This window comes from Acinonyx jubatus, chromosome F2 (genome assembly GCF_027475565.1).
Source record: "Acinonyx jubatus isolate Ajub_Pintada_27869175 chromosome F2, VMU_Ajub_asm_v1.0, whole genome shotgun sequence".
NCBI lineage: Eukaryota > Metazoa > Chordata > Mammalia > Carnivora > Felidae > Acinonyx > Acinonyx jubatus.
This window is the reverse complement of record NC_069394.1, coordinates 25,729,965-25,744,435: the sequence shown is the minus strand read 5'-3', so window position 1 is coordinate 25,744,435 and position 14,471 is coordinate 25,729,965. Positions and strand designations below refer to the sequence as shown.

General features: G+C 37.0%; 1 protein-coding gene across 6 annotated transcripts in view; it reads right to left on the bottom strand.

Annotated features, from left to right (window-relative positions):
- The window catches only part of CSMD3 (CUB and Sushi multiple domains 3), a 1,242,277-nt gene that overhangs the window by 570,393 nt on the left and 657,413 nt on the right, over positions 1–14,471 (bottom strand). For all 6 annotated transcript variants that reach the window (XM_027064013.2, XM_027064014.2, XM_027064015.2 and 3 more), the window contains one exon: positions 1,579–1,691. In XM_027064013.2, coding sequence (XP_026919814.1) covers positions 1,579–1,691 — 113 coding nt within the window. The remainder of the gene's footprint in view (positions 1–1,578; positions 1,692–14,471) is intronic.

Below are 14,471 nucleotides of genomic sequence, written 5' to 3'. Positions count from 1 at the left end.
CTGGGCAGAAAGAAAACAAATTAATTGTGCTCCTTTATAATCTACCTCAGCTCTTGAACTGCAGCGGAGTGGAGAGCTTTGTAAATATGGTTGGAACTCCTCTACTTCTCCAGCAAGTTTTATGAGCCTTAACAACTGTGTTCTTTGTGGAAGCATTATCATTAATGATTTATATAGTTACTAAGGATTACACAACTATAGGTTTTCTGACAGGTAACCTTCATAGGGTGAAGAAAATAATAAAACCAAGAGGAATACAAAGATGCCAGCTTCATTTAGTGATTTAGAGTGGAAAAAAATTTTCAAATGAAAACGTCAAGACGCAGATACTTTTAACAAAAGCTGACCACTCTTGAAAGGTTGCGATTCTGTTGTATTTACTGAGACAGATGTGGATTTTTAAATGGAGGAGGGATACATTTAAAATTATAATCAGGCTAACCTTTTTATTTTTTTTTTGTAACTGACATTTATACAGATTTCCTGAACTATTCAAATTAATATAGTACCAAATTTAGTCACAAGTTAAAAACACTGAGTGCATGTGTTCTGTCTCCCTGACAACATCATGCATTCATTTCCATGTGTCCAGATACAAAGGCATGGCAAGCCACTGTTTGAAAAAGGAAACTGATTAAAAATTATTATAATGCAAGTAAGAGAATTTTTAACAGCTCTTGTTTAAATTGATAAGACAGAGAAAAATGATTTTCACCACGATAGAAATAATAAAATCCAGCAACATAATGTTCTGCTGCTTTCTTATACATTTTCATTTTTAAGGTATAGATTTCAAGTGAATTTATTAACATTGATATATTTTTCACTGAGGGTTCTATATTTGCATTTCTAATATACATGTTGTGTGTACATATCCACTGTCTCTATTTGCTCTTAACCAAGGTTCACCATGTGTCATGGTTATTTGCGATTTTACAATGTTTGCATCTATCTCTTATAAATGGAACCAGAACAAAAGATTTTGTTATACCCAGGTCATTTGTCATCAGTCTGGATCACTGCCAATACCGGGGTGGGCGGTAGCAACTTAACACATTTGTGACCCATCACTTACATAGGAATCGATCATTTGAACACCAAGACCATGTATCTGAGCTAAGAGAATAACTGATAGATCCCTCCAATCCCCTCAAAAAGTGGTGCCCTAAATTCTTTGGGGAATTAAATCCTTTACTTTGGATTTAAGTATTTAATCATCAGTATATTACTTTTATCAGGCAAATTGTATAAATGTATAAAACTACATTGTCTGTTCTGGGAAAGGCGAGGAGTCCAGAGTGACTAAAATAGAGGGAAATTACAGTAGCCTGGGGGAGAGATGAAGTATGCAAAATAGACACATCCTAAAGAAAAAGAAGAAAGCCAGTCCTATTTTTACTTAAAGAGAAGTGAAATCAACATTTATAGTTAAATTTAAAAAAGAAGCATTTTGGTAGAATATATTCTTGCTTATGTTCTGGGAAACTTTTATTTGTAGATGCAATTAAGCTCGAATTTAAAAGTATCCCCTGGTGGTATTAAGATAGCATATTTCCCACAGTAGCAATTCATCATTACCTTTGTAGTTAACCTTGAAGCCAACAGATCCAACACTTTCATCTGTTTGAAGGTGCAGCCACATTTGGCTACTCATGCTCACTATCAAGTCTGGCACAAAGCTTCCAGTCAGCCTAAAAGAGAGATGGACGGGGAAGAGAGAAATGTGTTATTAAAACATTCTCTGCATGCAAATTATGAGACAGAACTGTTTCTCAATATTTTCTTGGCTAGAAAAAAAAAGACTGTCAGATAAACTCGCCTTGATATAATAGAACAAACCACACAATTTAGTGATCGAGATTTATTATGAGCAAGTGCCAGTTCATGTGTTTAACTAGGTTAGGTCTTTCATAACCCTGAGGCAAGATACTAAATTTTAGACTATCAGAGAATCTTATACTTCTTTTGAACTGAAAAGAAAAAAAGGATCTAAAAAAATCTTTATTTTTTTTAAAACACCAGGCATGCTCTTTATTTTAACCTTTCAAGTTTTACAGAACGCTGTTCTAAAGAAATATTGTAGAAAAACACTCAAGCACTGTGCAAAACAATAAAATGGCATGGAATATAATATATCCCTTTGCAATACTGATATCAGACTACCTATGTCATGTAGTTTTGTTTTACTGCAAACAGTTTTACCTTAGAAACATGCTGCTAGTTTGATGCAGCATCACTGGATCTATGCATTAATAATCTCATTCAGTAATGCTCAATTTTTTAACCTTAAAAAGGGGAATTACCTCATGTTTCCCTCTATCACTAATTATGTTACAGTCACACGTTTGAACCAAAGCCAAGGGTCATATAAAGGAGGAAAGCAAATGAGTAAATAAGACTTTGGGCGAGGGGGAGTTTGTCAAGAATAGGAAGAGGAAAAAAAAAATGGATTCACTGCTGAGTAAAATATCCATATTAGTAAAGACTTCTAAATTATATACTGAAAGATAGGCTTTTAAAAGAAGGAATTCTTAAGTGTTTACCTACTTTGTTGCTAGACCATGAGGATTGCTGGAAAATTACATGAGGAGAGAAGCTACAAATTTCCCCTCCAAAATAAAATGGGCACCTAAGAGAACAGGCATTTGGATGGAGGCTACACTACAATTACACCAGCAGAGGGCAGCACGGATGCCCATATCCTCAAAGTGACCATGACGGCAAAATGCTCTGCTCATTACTCAGCCACCCAAACTGTAAAATATCGTCAGCAGACTGCATTAAATATAGCTGTGTCACTAGTGTCCAGTGTGACAGAATTTATGGGAATCTGTCACAAATAACCTCAGCTAAATACAATGATTTAATTATGGGGTTATATGTGATACTGAGGAATACTGGTAAGATATAAAGATACTATAAAATATTATGGAATCTTAAAGCGTATTCATTTTCTTCCTGCCAAAGCAAATGTAAAATTATTATAATATAAAATATTTACATACATACATTATCCTTTATGTGTATCTGTATATACACCTTTGTACACATATCTATATATGTCCACACACACACACACCTCATTTGAAAAGATGTTTCATTGCTTCTGGGTCTTCTGGCTAAAAGATCATGCAGTTAAACTTTGTGGTATATGAACTTCCAATTTTCAAATTGGTGAGTTGATAAGTACTACTCTTCTGAGCTATAGTAGAGAGACAGGTTTATTTAGGGGCAAGAGTGAGGACTCAACCTCAGAGACATGACAGAAAGTAAAATCATTTCACTATGAAATGGGCATGAGAGCTTAACACTCGAGGACATATGTCAGGCACACCATATCAAATGCACCAACAATCTATCTCACATTAATTATTAAAGGTTGTTTTCATGAGAGGATTGAATTATTATTTACTTTACTATGTTTTCATTTCTTTTTCAGTCCTGAACTTTTACCAGTCCCAAACTTCTGGCATGATAATTGTGTCAGTTCATAAAAAACAGTTAACACATACAGTCTAAACTGTCCCCTGGCTAACTTGTTTCCCTGTGATCCTACCCAGTTCCCACCTCATGGCTGGTGTAAGAGTAAATAGAAATCTTAAAAATGATAATAATTTAAAATGTCCATGAGGCAGGGCACGTGGGTGTCTCAGTTGCTTAAGCATCTGACTTTTGATTTTGGCTCAGGTCGTGATCTCACAATTTGTGAGATCCAGCCCTGCATCGGGCTCTGCGCTGATGGTGCGGAACCTGCTTAGGATTCTCTCCCTCCTCTCTATCTCTGCCCCTACCCCACTTGAGTGCTCGCCTTCTCCCTCTCTCTCTCTCTCTCTCTTCCAAAATAATAAATAAATAAATTCCATTATGCTAAAGGAGAAAACCCCCTTCTCTTTAGCATTTCCTTTAGAAAATTTGAAGTCATAAATATCTGTTTTTTTCAAATGTATGTAAATATTTTAAGTCAATTAAGCCTCTTGCTAATGCTGGATCTTGTGAATGTCTGTCTTGGAGGCCTGGGTGCTATCTCTTTGAAATGCAAACATCAAGGAGGATGTTGCCTTGTTTCCCCACTTTTGTGGGAATTTAAGTCTAGGCACATAACTCCATGATGTAACTCCCTGTCCATCATAAAGATTGGAAAAGTTTTATCTTTAATTTTTTTTGGATAAGACAATGAACATGCATCTAAGTGACTGTATCTGCCTGACTATATAAAAGGGCGAGATTTATTTCTCTGCAATCTCCTTAGTGGCTTGCCCGATACACACACATCACAGTCTGGTGTAATGCTTATTTAATATTAAAACTGTTTTGTTCTTTCTTACATTCTGTGGACAGCACTGATTAGGCTGACAGGAGATTTTCTCTTTAATTATATTTCCCCAACAATTTGGTGATGAGGATGGGATACAAGGGCAGTTCTTGAATTAAATGGACCAGCTAAAAGTCTTGCGGTCACAAACAGTCTGGTAAAATGCTTTGGATTATAAAGTCTCTCTTCTAGCATTCTGCTTTTTTGAAATACTATCTGAATGAACTACTCTCTCAAATTCAAGGTTTTATTATTAGGAAGCAAGGGTAAATTGGGCTCTACAATCCCATCAAGATCATGATTAGCTCTGATTGTGATGGGATGCTTGCAGTTCGTTCTTTTAAACAGGTACTGTCTCTCTGTCACATTTGGAATAATGGAAGGATCTCGTCTTTCAGGATTTTTGAGGGTTTTAGGAGGGCATCATCCCAAGGAAACTCAATACTTGTATTTATTGTATAGATATCATTCTAAGAGGAAAGTTAAAAATGATTTGGACAGTCAGAGTAAAGATTGAAAAGAATGGAAGGAAAAAAAACCTGAGAATTCAAGTGACTTTCTCTTTCACAGAGCCTCTGCCTTCTTTCCTCTGCTGTCTCTGCTCCCTCTGTTTACCCTGGTCTCTTTCTCCTTTAAATTTATAGCCCCACACTTGGGGATGTGGACTAGCTACCATGTGGAATTCTGCAACCAGCCGATTTTGCTCATTTGACAGACCAAGCATGTTGGGGACCAGACGAAGACCCACCAACCACATTAAAGAGTAGCCAGGTATCCACTATCTTCCATAACTGTGGAAGAACGAAGGGTTCAGGAGACCCACTGAAAGACACTGACACAGCCTTTCTTCTAAAGGTGAGCTGGGAGAAACCACAGTGTTATAAACAGAAGACAGGTGAATCCCCTATTATTCTCCATATAACATTTGTTGAGACTTTTATAGAATTTACTAGCATGATTCTAGGGGCAGATGAAAATCGTCCTCTGGCTCTACCCACCTTTATCTTAGCTCTCGTCCTGACTATCCAAGCTCAAATTAAGGAAAAAGGGCAGTGGGTAGAATGGAAAGGACAACTATTACTCAAATCTTACCAGTAGTTACTCAGTTTGGGGACAATCAGAACAAATATGAAAAAGAAAATGAAAAGTTAAACTGCTAGTTAACTGTTAAGACTATTTATGTCACTGGTGAAATGCACATTACAGTAAATTGCCCTCTGGCTAACATATCCTTGTTTTTTTCTGGTAGATACTACTGTTACTTATTCTGAAATTTCCCCAAAAAGTGCTCAGATTTTAATTGTGATAGATCAATACAGGTCATTGGTAATTTGAATCAGCTTTATGCGTCTTTTCTTATGTTGGTTCCCACATGAACAGATCCCATGACTGAGGAAAACGTTTTCTTACTTTCTCCTGATTCCCTGTAAACCTTTTGGGGAGAGATCTCTCATGCAAATTAAGACTACCATATTGTATACTCCATCTGGAGTGTCTGTGAAAAGTCCTTGAAAAAAAGCATCTGGTTTGGTTACTATGTGCCTTCCACAAGAAAAGGGATATAGCAGAGGACTGCAGTCCCACGGCACATGGAAAAAGTACCCTGAATAGAAACATATCGATATATTACTTTAGGTCCAAGGAATAATAACACTGATTTAATGCGAGATACAGAACCAATGGAAATCACGCATCAAAAGCAAAAGTCATGTGCCAAACAATACTCTCTGTTGAGGGCTCAACTAGAAGGAAAAAACCAATTATAAAAAATTAGAAAAACAAAGGATAATTATAAAAGAAAGGGTACTCACCCTATAATATTAATACTGCTAACTCCCAGTAAAGAAGTTAAATTTGATAAAGATGGTTACCTTGTTTATAAGATCTTAAGGAAATAAATACATTCATTGTTCCATGAATGCCTGTAGTTCCTAACACCAGAAATGTTATAATTTTGGTGCCATCCTCTGCAAAGCTTTTCTCCAATGTATCTATTTTCTGCCTTTTTTTTTTCTGCCAGTTCCCATCATGGACAAGTCTAAATTCTAGTTTGCTTTTACGTAGGAAGAAGTTCAATATTTATGGAAACGATTTTTCAAGGGTTTCAGTACCCTCTTACTATTTCTCTAGTCATATACAGGAAAACTTAATGAAAGCTGTCCCACCAGAAGGATCTGTAGGTTTCAATATGTAGATGGTTTTCCGGTAGAATCAGATACTAAAGCGCCAAGTAGAAACGATGCTTTGGCTTCGTTACAATTTCCTTCTTTCACAAGGGCACACGGCCTCACCAGATAAAGTGCATTGCTGCCAAACCAAGGTAAAATATTCAGGGTATCTGTTGATGCTAACGGCCCCCAAAGGATACACTATAGGAGTCATCGCATTTTGCAAATGAAATACCTTATGACATAAAAACAATCTAGACAATTTTGGGGACTAGGACGATATTGTAGACAATGGATTCGAACCTCTGCAGAGCGTGCAAAACCTCTGGTAGAGCAAATGCATGGTAACTGCTTAGTACTGTCTCAGTGTTGGGATTCTGAATTTTGAAATACAGTTGTGTTGTCATGAAAATCAAGGTGCTAATTTTGGAATCTTCACTCAAAAGTGAGGATGAGACCACCTATCAATAATGTTATTTCTCGGGTCTTCTGGGGACCATGGCACTGTGGGTACTGGGATGCTTTGGTAGCAGCAGACACATTTTAAAAAAGGCTCAGGTCCTTACCTTGAGTCACCTGGCTGACTTCTTTCCAAGTCCTGTGTGTTGTGACAGCTATCTCTCAAGGGTGTAAGATTCCAAACCTGTGGGTATGCCATCAGCCTACTTATAAACAGGCATTATTCTTCAATCCTAATACTCTGTTAATAAATGTAATCTCTTAGATCCTGTGAGGTTTTTTTTTAGCAGATCCTAATCAAATAGATGATCACAGCTGTTCCATGGTAATAGAAGAAGACGCTTGGCCCTGACTTGATTTGTCTGATATTCTTGTTCATCAATGACAATTTAATAATGTTTGCCAGTACGTCATATGCTCTGGATACTTGAGGTTTTGTATGGTCTACTGATTTCTTACGAAATTTTGGAAGCTTCTATTTTGCCCTGAACTTAGATGACACAAGCTGCCTCGTCAATAGCAATAAAAAGAGATTGCACCCCTATATAGTAAGTGTTTGTTACCTGTCATGCAGCAGAACAAATTTGGAAAAACAGAAGATTTTCTACTTTGAGGGGAAATAAAGTATCTCATGGAAGATTGATAGCTGACTTGTTAAAGGTTGTACAACTGCCTGCTCAGATCAGTGTTCTCTGGTAGAGCTCACACAGGCAGAATGAAAACTTCAGAAGGCAATGATTTTGCTAACAGAGCTTCAAAAGCCACTGTTAAATGTGGCAGACTTCAAACTTAGAAGCCTCATATCCAATACAATAAGAATTTTTAATTCCCAAAAAATATGCTACACACACACACACACACACACACACACAAATGTACAAATGGATAAGAAAAGGAGCTGAAAGGGGCGCCTGGGGCTCAATTGGTTAAGCATCTGACTTCAGCTCAGGTCATGATCTCACTGTTCATGAGTTCGAGATCTGCATCAGGCTCTGTGCTGACAACTCAGAGCCTGGAGCCTGTTTTGGACTCTGTCTCTCCCTCTCTCTCTGCCCCTCCCCCACTCATGCTCGTTCTCTCTCTCTCTCTCTCTCTCTCTCTCTCTCTCTCTCTCTCTAAAATAAACAAACATTAAAAAAATTAAGGAAAGGAGCTAAAAGAAATGTGACTGAACTATGGGAATTATCTAACAAAAATATTCCTATGGCATAGTCCATATTTCTTGGGTAGTAATGTTATCTCATCAACATAATCATCTAAGTAAAAGAGAGATTTTAAAGGCACTAGACTCTTACCACATATAACTAAAAGATGAAGTTGTTCAAAACATTCTAAAGACATGAAAAATTTGTCAGCAGAATGCTTTATAGGCCACTATGTACAGGCAGTTTTCCCCAACCAACTTTTCTAGAATTTTGATGGCACTTGGATGTCATATAATTAATTCTTGTGGTGTTTAAGAGATTTTGTGTAGTTATGTATTATGATATCTGGATGATCTGAAGAAGTGTTTCCCTGTTCAAATGCTGATCCTCAGGCAGTGGTAAATTCTGTCTTAATACACACATTTTCCACTTGGAGGAAACCACAGCCTAATGAATCAGAGAGAGGAAGTTACCTGATTTCTACTTGCCATCCAGTAATTATGCCCGTATTTACAGATTCCTATAAGATAAATCAAACTCATTTCCTAAAATTCAGCAGGATACTTGCTTCATATGGCCTAGAACTTTACTGCTAGCCTTATGAAAAATCAGAGCAACCCCTGCAAGCAAGCAAAATATTTTTCCCTTTGAACTTATATTTGGCAGACTTATGAACTGGGGTCAGAGATCGTGTCCTGTACCCAATTTAACTGAATCCTCTCATAAACATGTTCAATACTTCAAAGGGCTTTTTTTCTTCCCTAGAAGTCCTGAGACATAAGGTTATAAGGACCTTGAAGGACCCACCAGAAGAATTCTGCCCCCACTATTGACCGGGAGATTCTATCCACCTAAAATTGTCCTAGAGGAAAGATCGGTCCTGTGATGGAGGGAGTCTTTCAAGTGAAGTTGATCATCCATATGATCATATCAAAGTGAACGAAAAACCTAGGGAGACCCAGGCTTGCCAAGTAAAGCCAGCAGCACATAAAGTGTCAGGCAGTTGTTCTCAAAAAGGACCTAAAACTTACATTTTCTAGAGCAACTGATGATGGCACTGAACTCAACTGAAAGAAGGTATTCTCGCAAACTTAGAATGTTCATGGACAGCCTTGCTACCCTCTTCACAGCAATGTTGTTTCAACTGCTTTAAAAATCACGCTTTATTCAGGGCAAAAACATGTTATTTGTTAAAGCATTTTTTTCCTTTCTGTACTCCCAGGAATATGTCCCATAATCACAACTTCCAAACATCTGAAAATTGTATTCCTAATGTTCCCCTGAGCTTAACTAAACTTTCAACAGTCTTCTTCCAGACTAGAGAGACCTAGCCTACCTTTTTAAAGAGCATTTACTTTAGAAAACTTGGAATTGTAAATCCTTTCTCTGCACTTTGAGAAGTAAATTTTCTACACCCCAAGAATGTGTTTTTTCAAGGACCTGGGAGCCATCCCTCTGAAGCATAATCATCAAAGGAATTAGCACTCTGATCTCTCAGTTTCTGTGGGTGGGTAAGAGCTCAACATCAGCATCAATTAGCAAACACAGATGACCTATTCATACTGACTAATCTCCCATCTACAGTTCTTCAGTAACTTTCCTCTAGTTTTCTCAGCTCATAAAAACCACTCTATTTTTTATTTCACCAGTTGAGTTTGATTCCTCTTCCCTATTGTAATAGTATTGACTCCTATTTCAATAGTATTGGTCCCTATTGCAGTAGGAGCCAATAGTCTTGAAGAAAGTTTTCCCTGTTTAACTGGTCTGACATAATTTTCCTCTTATACCAGTAGACAGGTGATCTGGACTTATAAATCCAGGAATCCAATTGCTGGCAGAACAAAAGTGAGACTATCTTCTTACTAGTTTTTAAGAATGCCAAAGTAAAGTAACTAATACATATCCAGATACTCACTTGTGGGGAATAATTTTAGCAATTCCCTGAGTTTGCACCAATGGGTAAACAAGGTTTAGGATGAAAGCACCCAAGATTAGGTAAACAGGGTGAAAGCACCCCCAACATAGTACAAAAGCAGAAAGCTACTTTCACAGGAGGGAAGTACCAGAATAGGTAAACAGGTAAACAGGGCTATAGATGGCAGCAGAGTGAAATTGCCCTGAGCGGAGTTAATTAGCAAAAGAAAGGTGCCTTGTTGAGCCTGAGGTAGCATGCTCTGTCTTCCCCTAGGCAAACTAGATAGACAGATGGCTTGCCTCCTGCCTGCCATAAACAACCATCTGACCAGCACCCAGGCACCTGGATTTTGTTTTGTGTTGACCCAAACCCCTAACACTGCATATCTTCGAAACCCCCTTTCTCTCACACACACAAGTTAATGTTCACAGTTTCATTGTCTCTTTGTTCACACCCATCACGTTTGTAAGCCTTCTGATCCTAATAAAAATGGAGCAAGGACCCTTACTCTGGGCTCTTGTCTCCTCCGGGACATTTGGCTCTCTCACACATTTAATTCTGCATCCGCTCTCTTGCTGGACAAGAGAGAACTCCAGATTCAAAGTTGGCAACACTCACTCCCTAAATTTGACACAAAACCAGTTTTGTTAACTGGTTTGATTGGAAAGAGCTTGCAGAATGACAAGCATCTAATTAGATGACAGACTGAAATCTGCCATTTACAAATGAAGACTGCAGAAGCTAGGTCTAATGCCACTTGATTAACTTCGAAATATAAGTTCTCTCCAGTCCAAGTATGGATAAGCAAAAGTGATTGTCTATTATCAATGGAGATTTACTGTTATAATAATATAACTATTGATTTTGACCCAAGCAAAACATGGCCGACAGACTGGCTTTGTCCTCAAGACATGATAATTAGAACCATGTATTATTAAACACTAGAAGTATAATATGTACCCTTCAAAGGGGCCTCATACTACTATTAGATAATGGTTCTGGGTATCTTTGTGTTTCCATCTTGGAAAAATTATTTGGAAAGATGGAATTATTACTGCAGGGCCTGGATTATCTTGTAAATGTAATTCTTCCTATGTGATTGATGGAAACTTAGGAGAAATTTACTGGGCTCTCAAGAAAAAACTCAGAAAATTAGGTTCAGGCTCCAGGGTGAGGCTACTCTTAGTAAGATTTCATAAGCTACTATAAAATAATATAATAAACAGTTAGTCATTTGAATATATAACCAATATAGATATCACAGCAATTTGTGAAACTAGTGTTTGGTGAAAGAGAATTTTTTGTTATTTATTTATTTTAATGTTTATTTTTGAGAGAGAGAGACAGAGACAGAGACAGAGTGCGAACAGGGGAGGGGCAGAGAGAGAGAGGGAGACACAGAATCCGAGGCAGGCTCCAGGCTCTGAGCTGTCAGCACAGAGACGGATCCAGGGCTCAAACCCACAAACTGTGAGATCATGACCTGAGCCAAAGTTGGACGCTCAACCGACTGAGCCACTCAGGTGCCCCTAGAGAATTTTTGATCATTGCTAATCAAGAATCTGCTTTACCCATTCACCATTTCTACAACTTATTTAAAGGTTATTCCTCTAAGGCTAATATTGTACTGTAATTTTAAATTCATCCTATTGTATTCCTAGTAATTGCTTTGCTTTGTATTTTACTGTGGGCTTGCTGTATATTTAGAGGACTGCAAACTGCCCAGAGGAAAAGTAGAAACAGCAATAGAGATAATTATAAAATTGTAGTTTTATTATAAAGTAGTCACAAAAAGAAAAATTATAAGCACAAATACAAATAAAACATTTTTGAATTGTCTGTGGTTCCAAAAGGGAAAGAAAACTTTCCTCCTTTCCATTTCTTTTTATCATTTCCTTTAGAAAACTTAAAATTATAAATGCTTGCTTTCTCTCTTTCTTTTAGATGTGAATGTTTTAAAAGCTAAACATACCGCTTCTGGTTTTGTCCAAAAACGTCTTGCATGGAGGCCTTGGAGTCATTTCTTTGCAATGTGAACATGAAAAAAGATGGCATCTTTTTAAACTCCTTCCATGAGCGAGAGTTAAAGCCATGGTACTTGGCTCCAGGATGTCACTTACAGCTTATCATGAGGATAAAACGTTTATTTTGTTTTACTTTTGATAAGGATAATTAACATGTATGTAATGGATTGCACCTGCTTACACAAATGAGTGAGATTGTTTCTCTCTTTTTTCAATCTCTTTAGCAGATTGCCTATAATGTGGGTCACAGTCTGGTTTAATCCTTATTCAATATTAAAACTAATTCAGTCTTTTTTACATATAGTGAAAAGGATTCTTTCTTGGTAGGTGATTTTATTTTTAATTCTCTTTTTTAACACTGGGTATCTCCCTTGAAACTATGCACTTTGCATGCTGCCTCAATGGCAGGTTCCTCCCAACATCCCTGCAAGCAGTGTAGTTTAGACTCAAACTGTGGGATTCATCCATTTTGGACGACTTTCTGTTCAACTCCCGTCACTGACAATCAAGGGTGCTTTTTTTTGCCATGCAGGAAGGAGTCTTAGATCATTCTCAAATGAGTATTCAAATGGTTTTAGTATATTTTTAATACATTTTTATTGGGGCTCCTGGGTGGCTTGGTCAGTTAAGCATCCACCTCTTGATTTTGGCTCAGGTCATGATCTCACATTGTGTGAGTTCGAGCCCCTCAGTGGGCTCCTGGCTGACACTGCGAAAGTGTGGAGCCTGCTTAGGACTCTGTCTGGCTCGCTCTCTCTCTCTCTCTCTCTCTGTTTCTGTCTCTCCCCTATGCCTGCTCTCTCTCCCCCCAAAAAATAAATAAACTTAAAAAAATACATCTTTATGAACCTTTTATCTATAAACTTAAAAAAAGAAACTTCTTTAATATATGTTGATTAACAGGCTGAATAACCCCAGTGTTCATAATACATTCTAATCTTCCTGCTTTGCCTCTTCATGCTAGGATAAAAGAGTAAAAGCTCTAAATAAAGTGCACTCAGAAATCTTTCTCAAGTACTCAAATACAATATGGAAAACAAAATTCTATTAGGCTCAATGCCTGATTTTCTTTATAATCACTCTAGGAATATGGGTGTATCCATTAGAGATAACAGCTTCAGTTCTATATTCCAACATATTTTTGTATCATGGAACATTTGTCTTTTATGGAAACATTTAATATTAAATCTTCTAATATAGCACCATCAAGAGTGATTTACATGTTCATTTTGTGAACCTGAAATTCACTAAGCATGATGATGGCTGCAAAACATTAGATTAAAATAAAACAACAACAACCTTGAAACCTTGAAATATCACCACTGGGTGACATCAGAAAGTGGGGTTGCCTCACATCTATTAGGATGGTTATTATCAAAAAGACAAGAAGTGACACATATTGGTGAGGATGTGGAGAAAAAGAAACCCTTGTATGTCACTGGTGGGAAGGTAAACTGGTACAGTCACTATGAAACAGTATGAAGGTTCTTCAAGGAATTAAAAATAGAACTACCATACTATCCAGCAATCCCACTACCGGGTATATACTCAAAGGAAATGAACTCAGTATTTCAAAGAGATCTCTGGACTCCCATGTTCACTGCAGCCTTATTTGTAACAGTCAAGATGTGGAAACAACCTAAGAGTCTGCTAGCAGATGAATGGATCAAGAAAATGTTAAATTATACTATACAGTGGAATATTATATGATATCATACAGTAGAATATTATTCAATCTTCAAAAAGAAGGCAATCCTGTCATTTGCACCAACATGAATGAAACTGGAGGGGGTTATGCTTAGTGAAAAAAGCCAGACAGAGAAAGACAAATACTGTATAATGTCACTCACATGTGAAATCTTATTTGAAAAAAGGCAAATCGATAAAAACAGAGTACAAAAATGGTTGCCAGGTGTTGGGAGTTGGGGAAATAAACAGAGGTTGGTAACAGGGTATGAATTTTCAGCTCCAAGTTAAATAATCGTGACTATGGTTAATAACACTGTATTGCTGTCTCATATAATTGAAATCTGCTAAGGGCATAGAACTTAAATGTTCTTACACACACACACACACACACACAAAAAAGAAAAGAAAAGAAAAATAAATAAATAAATAAAAGAAAAAAGGAAAAAGAAAAATATGTGAGGTGGTGATGAAGGATTGACTAACCCAATGAGGAAAAACCCTTTCACAACGTATACATTTATCAGATCATCATGGCATATACTTTAAATACTTAACGCTTTGTCAGTTATATCGCAATAAAACTGGGAAAAATAAAAAAGTAAAAAAAGGTAAATCAACATACTAGAAAGATAACAAAAATAATATAGTGCTTTAAAAATAATAATGCAAAAGTACTAACAATGACAGGACTACATAAACGGTAGCTCACTTAGGCAACTTGAGTAGTCAGTAATTGTGGCATTTATTTCATTTATGATT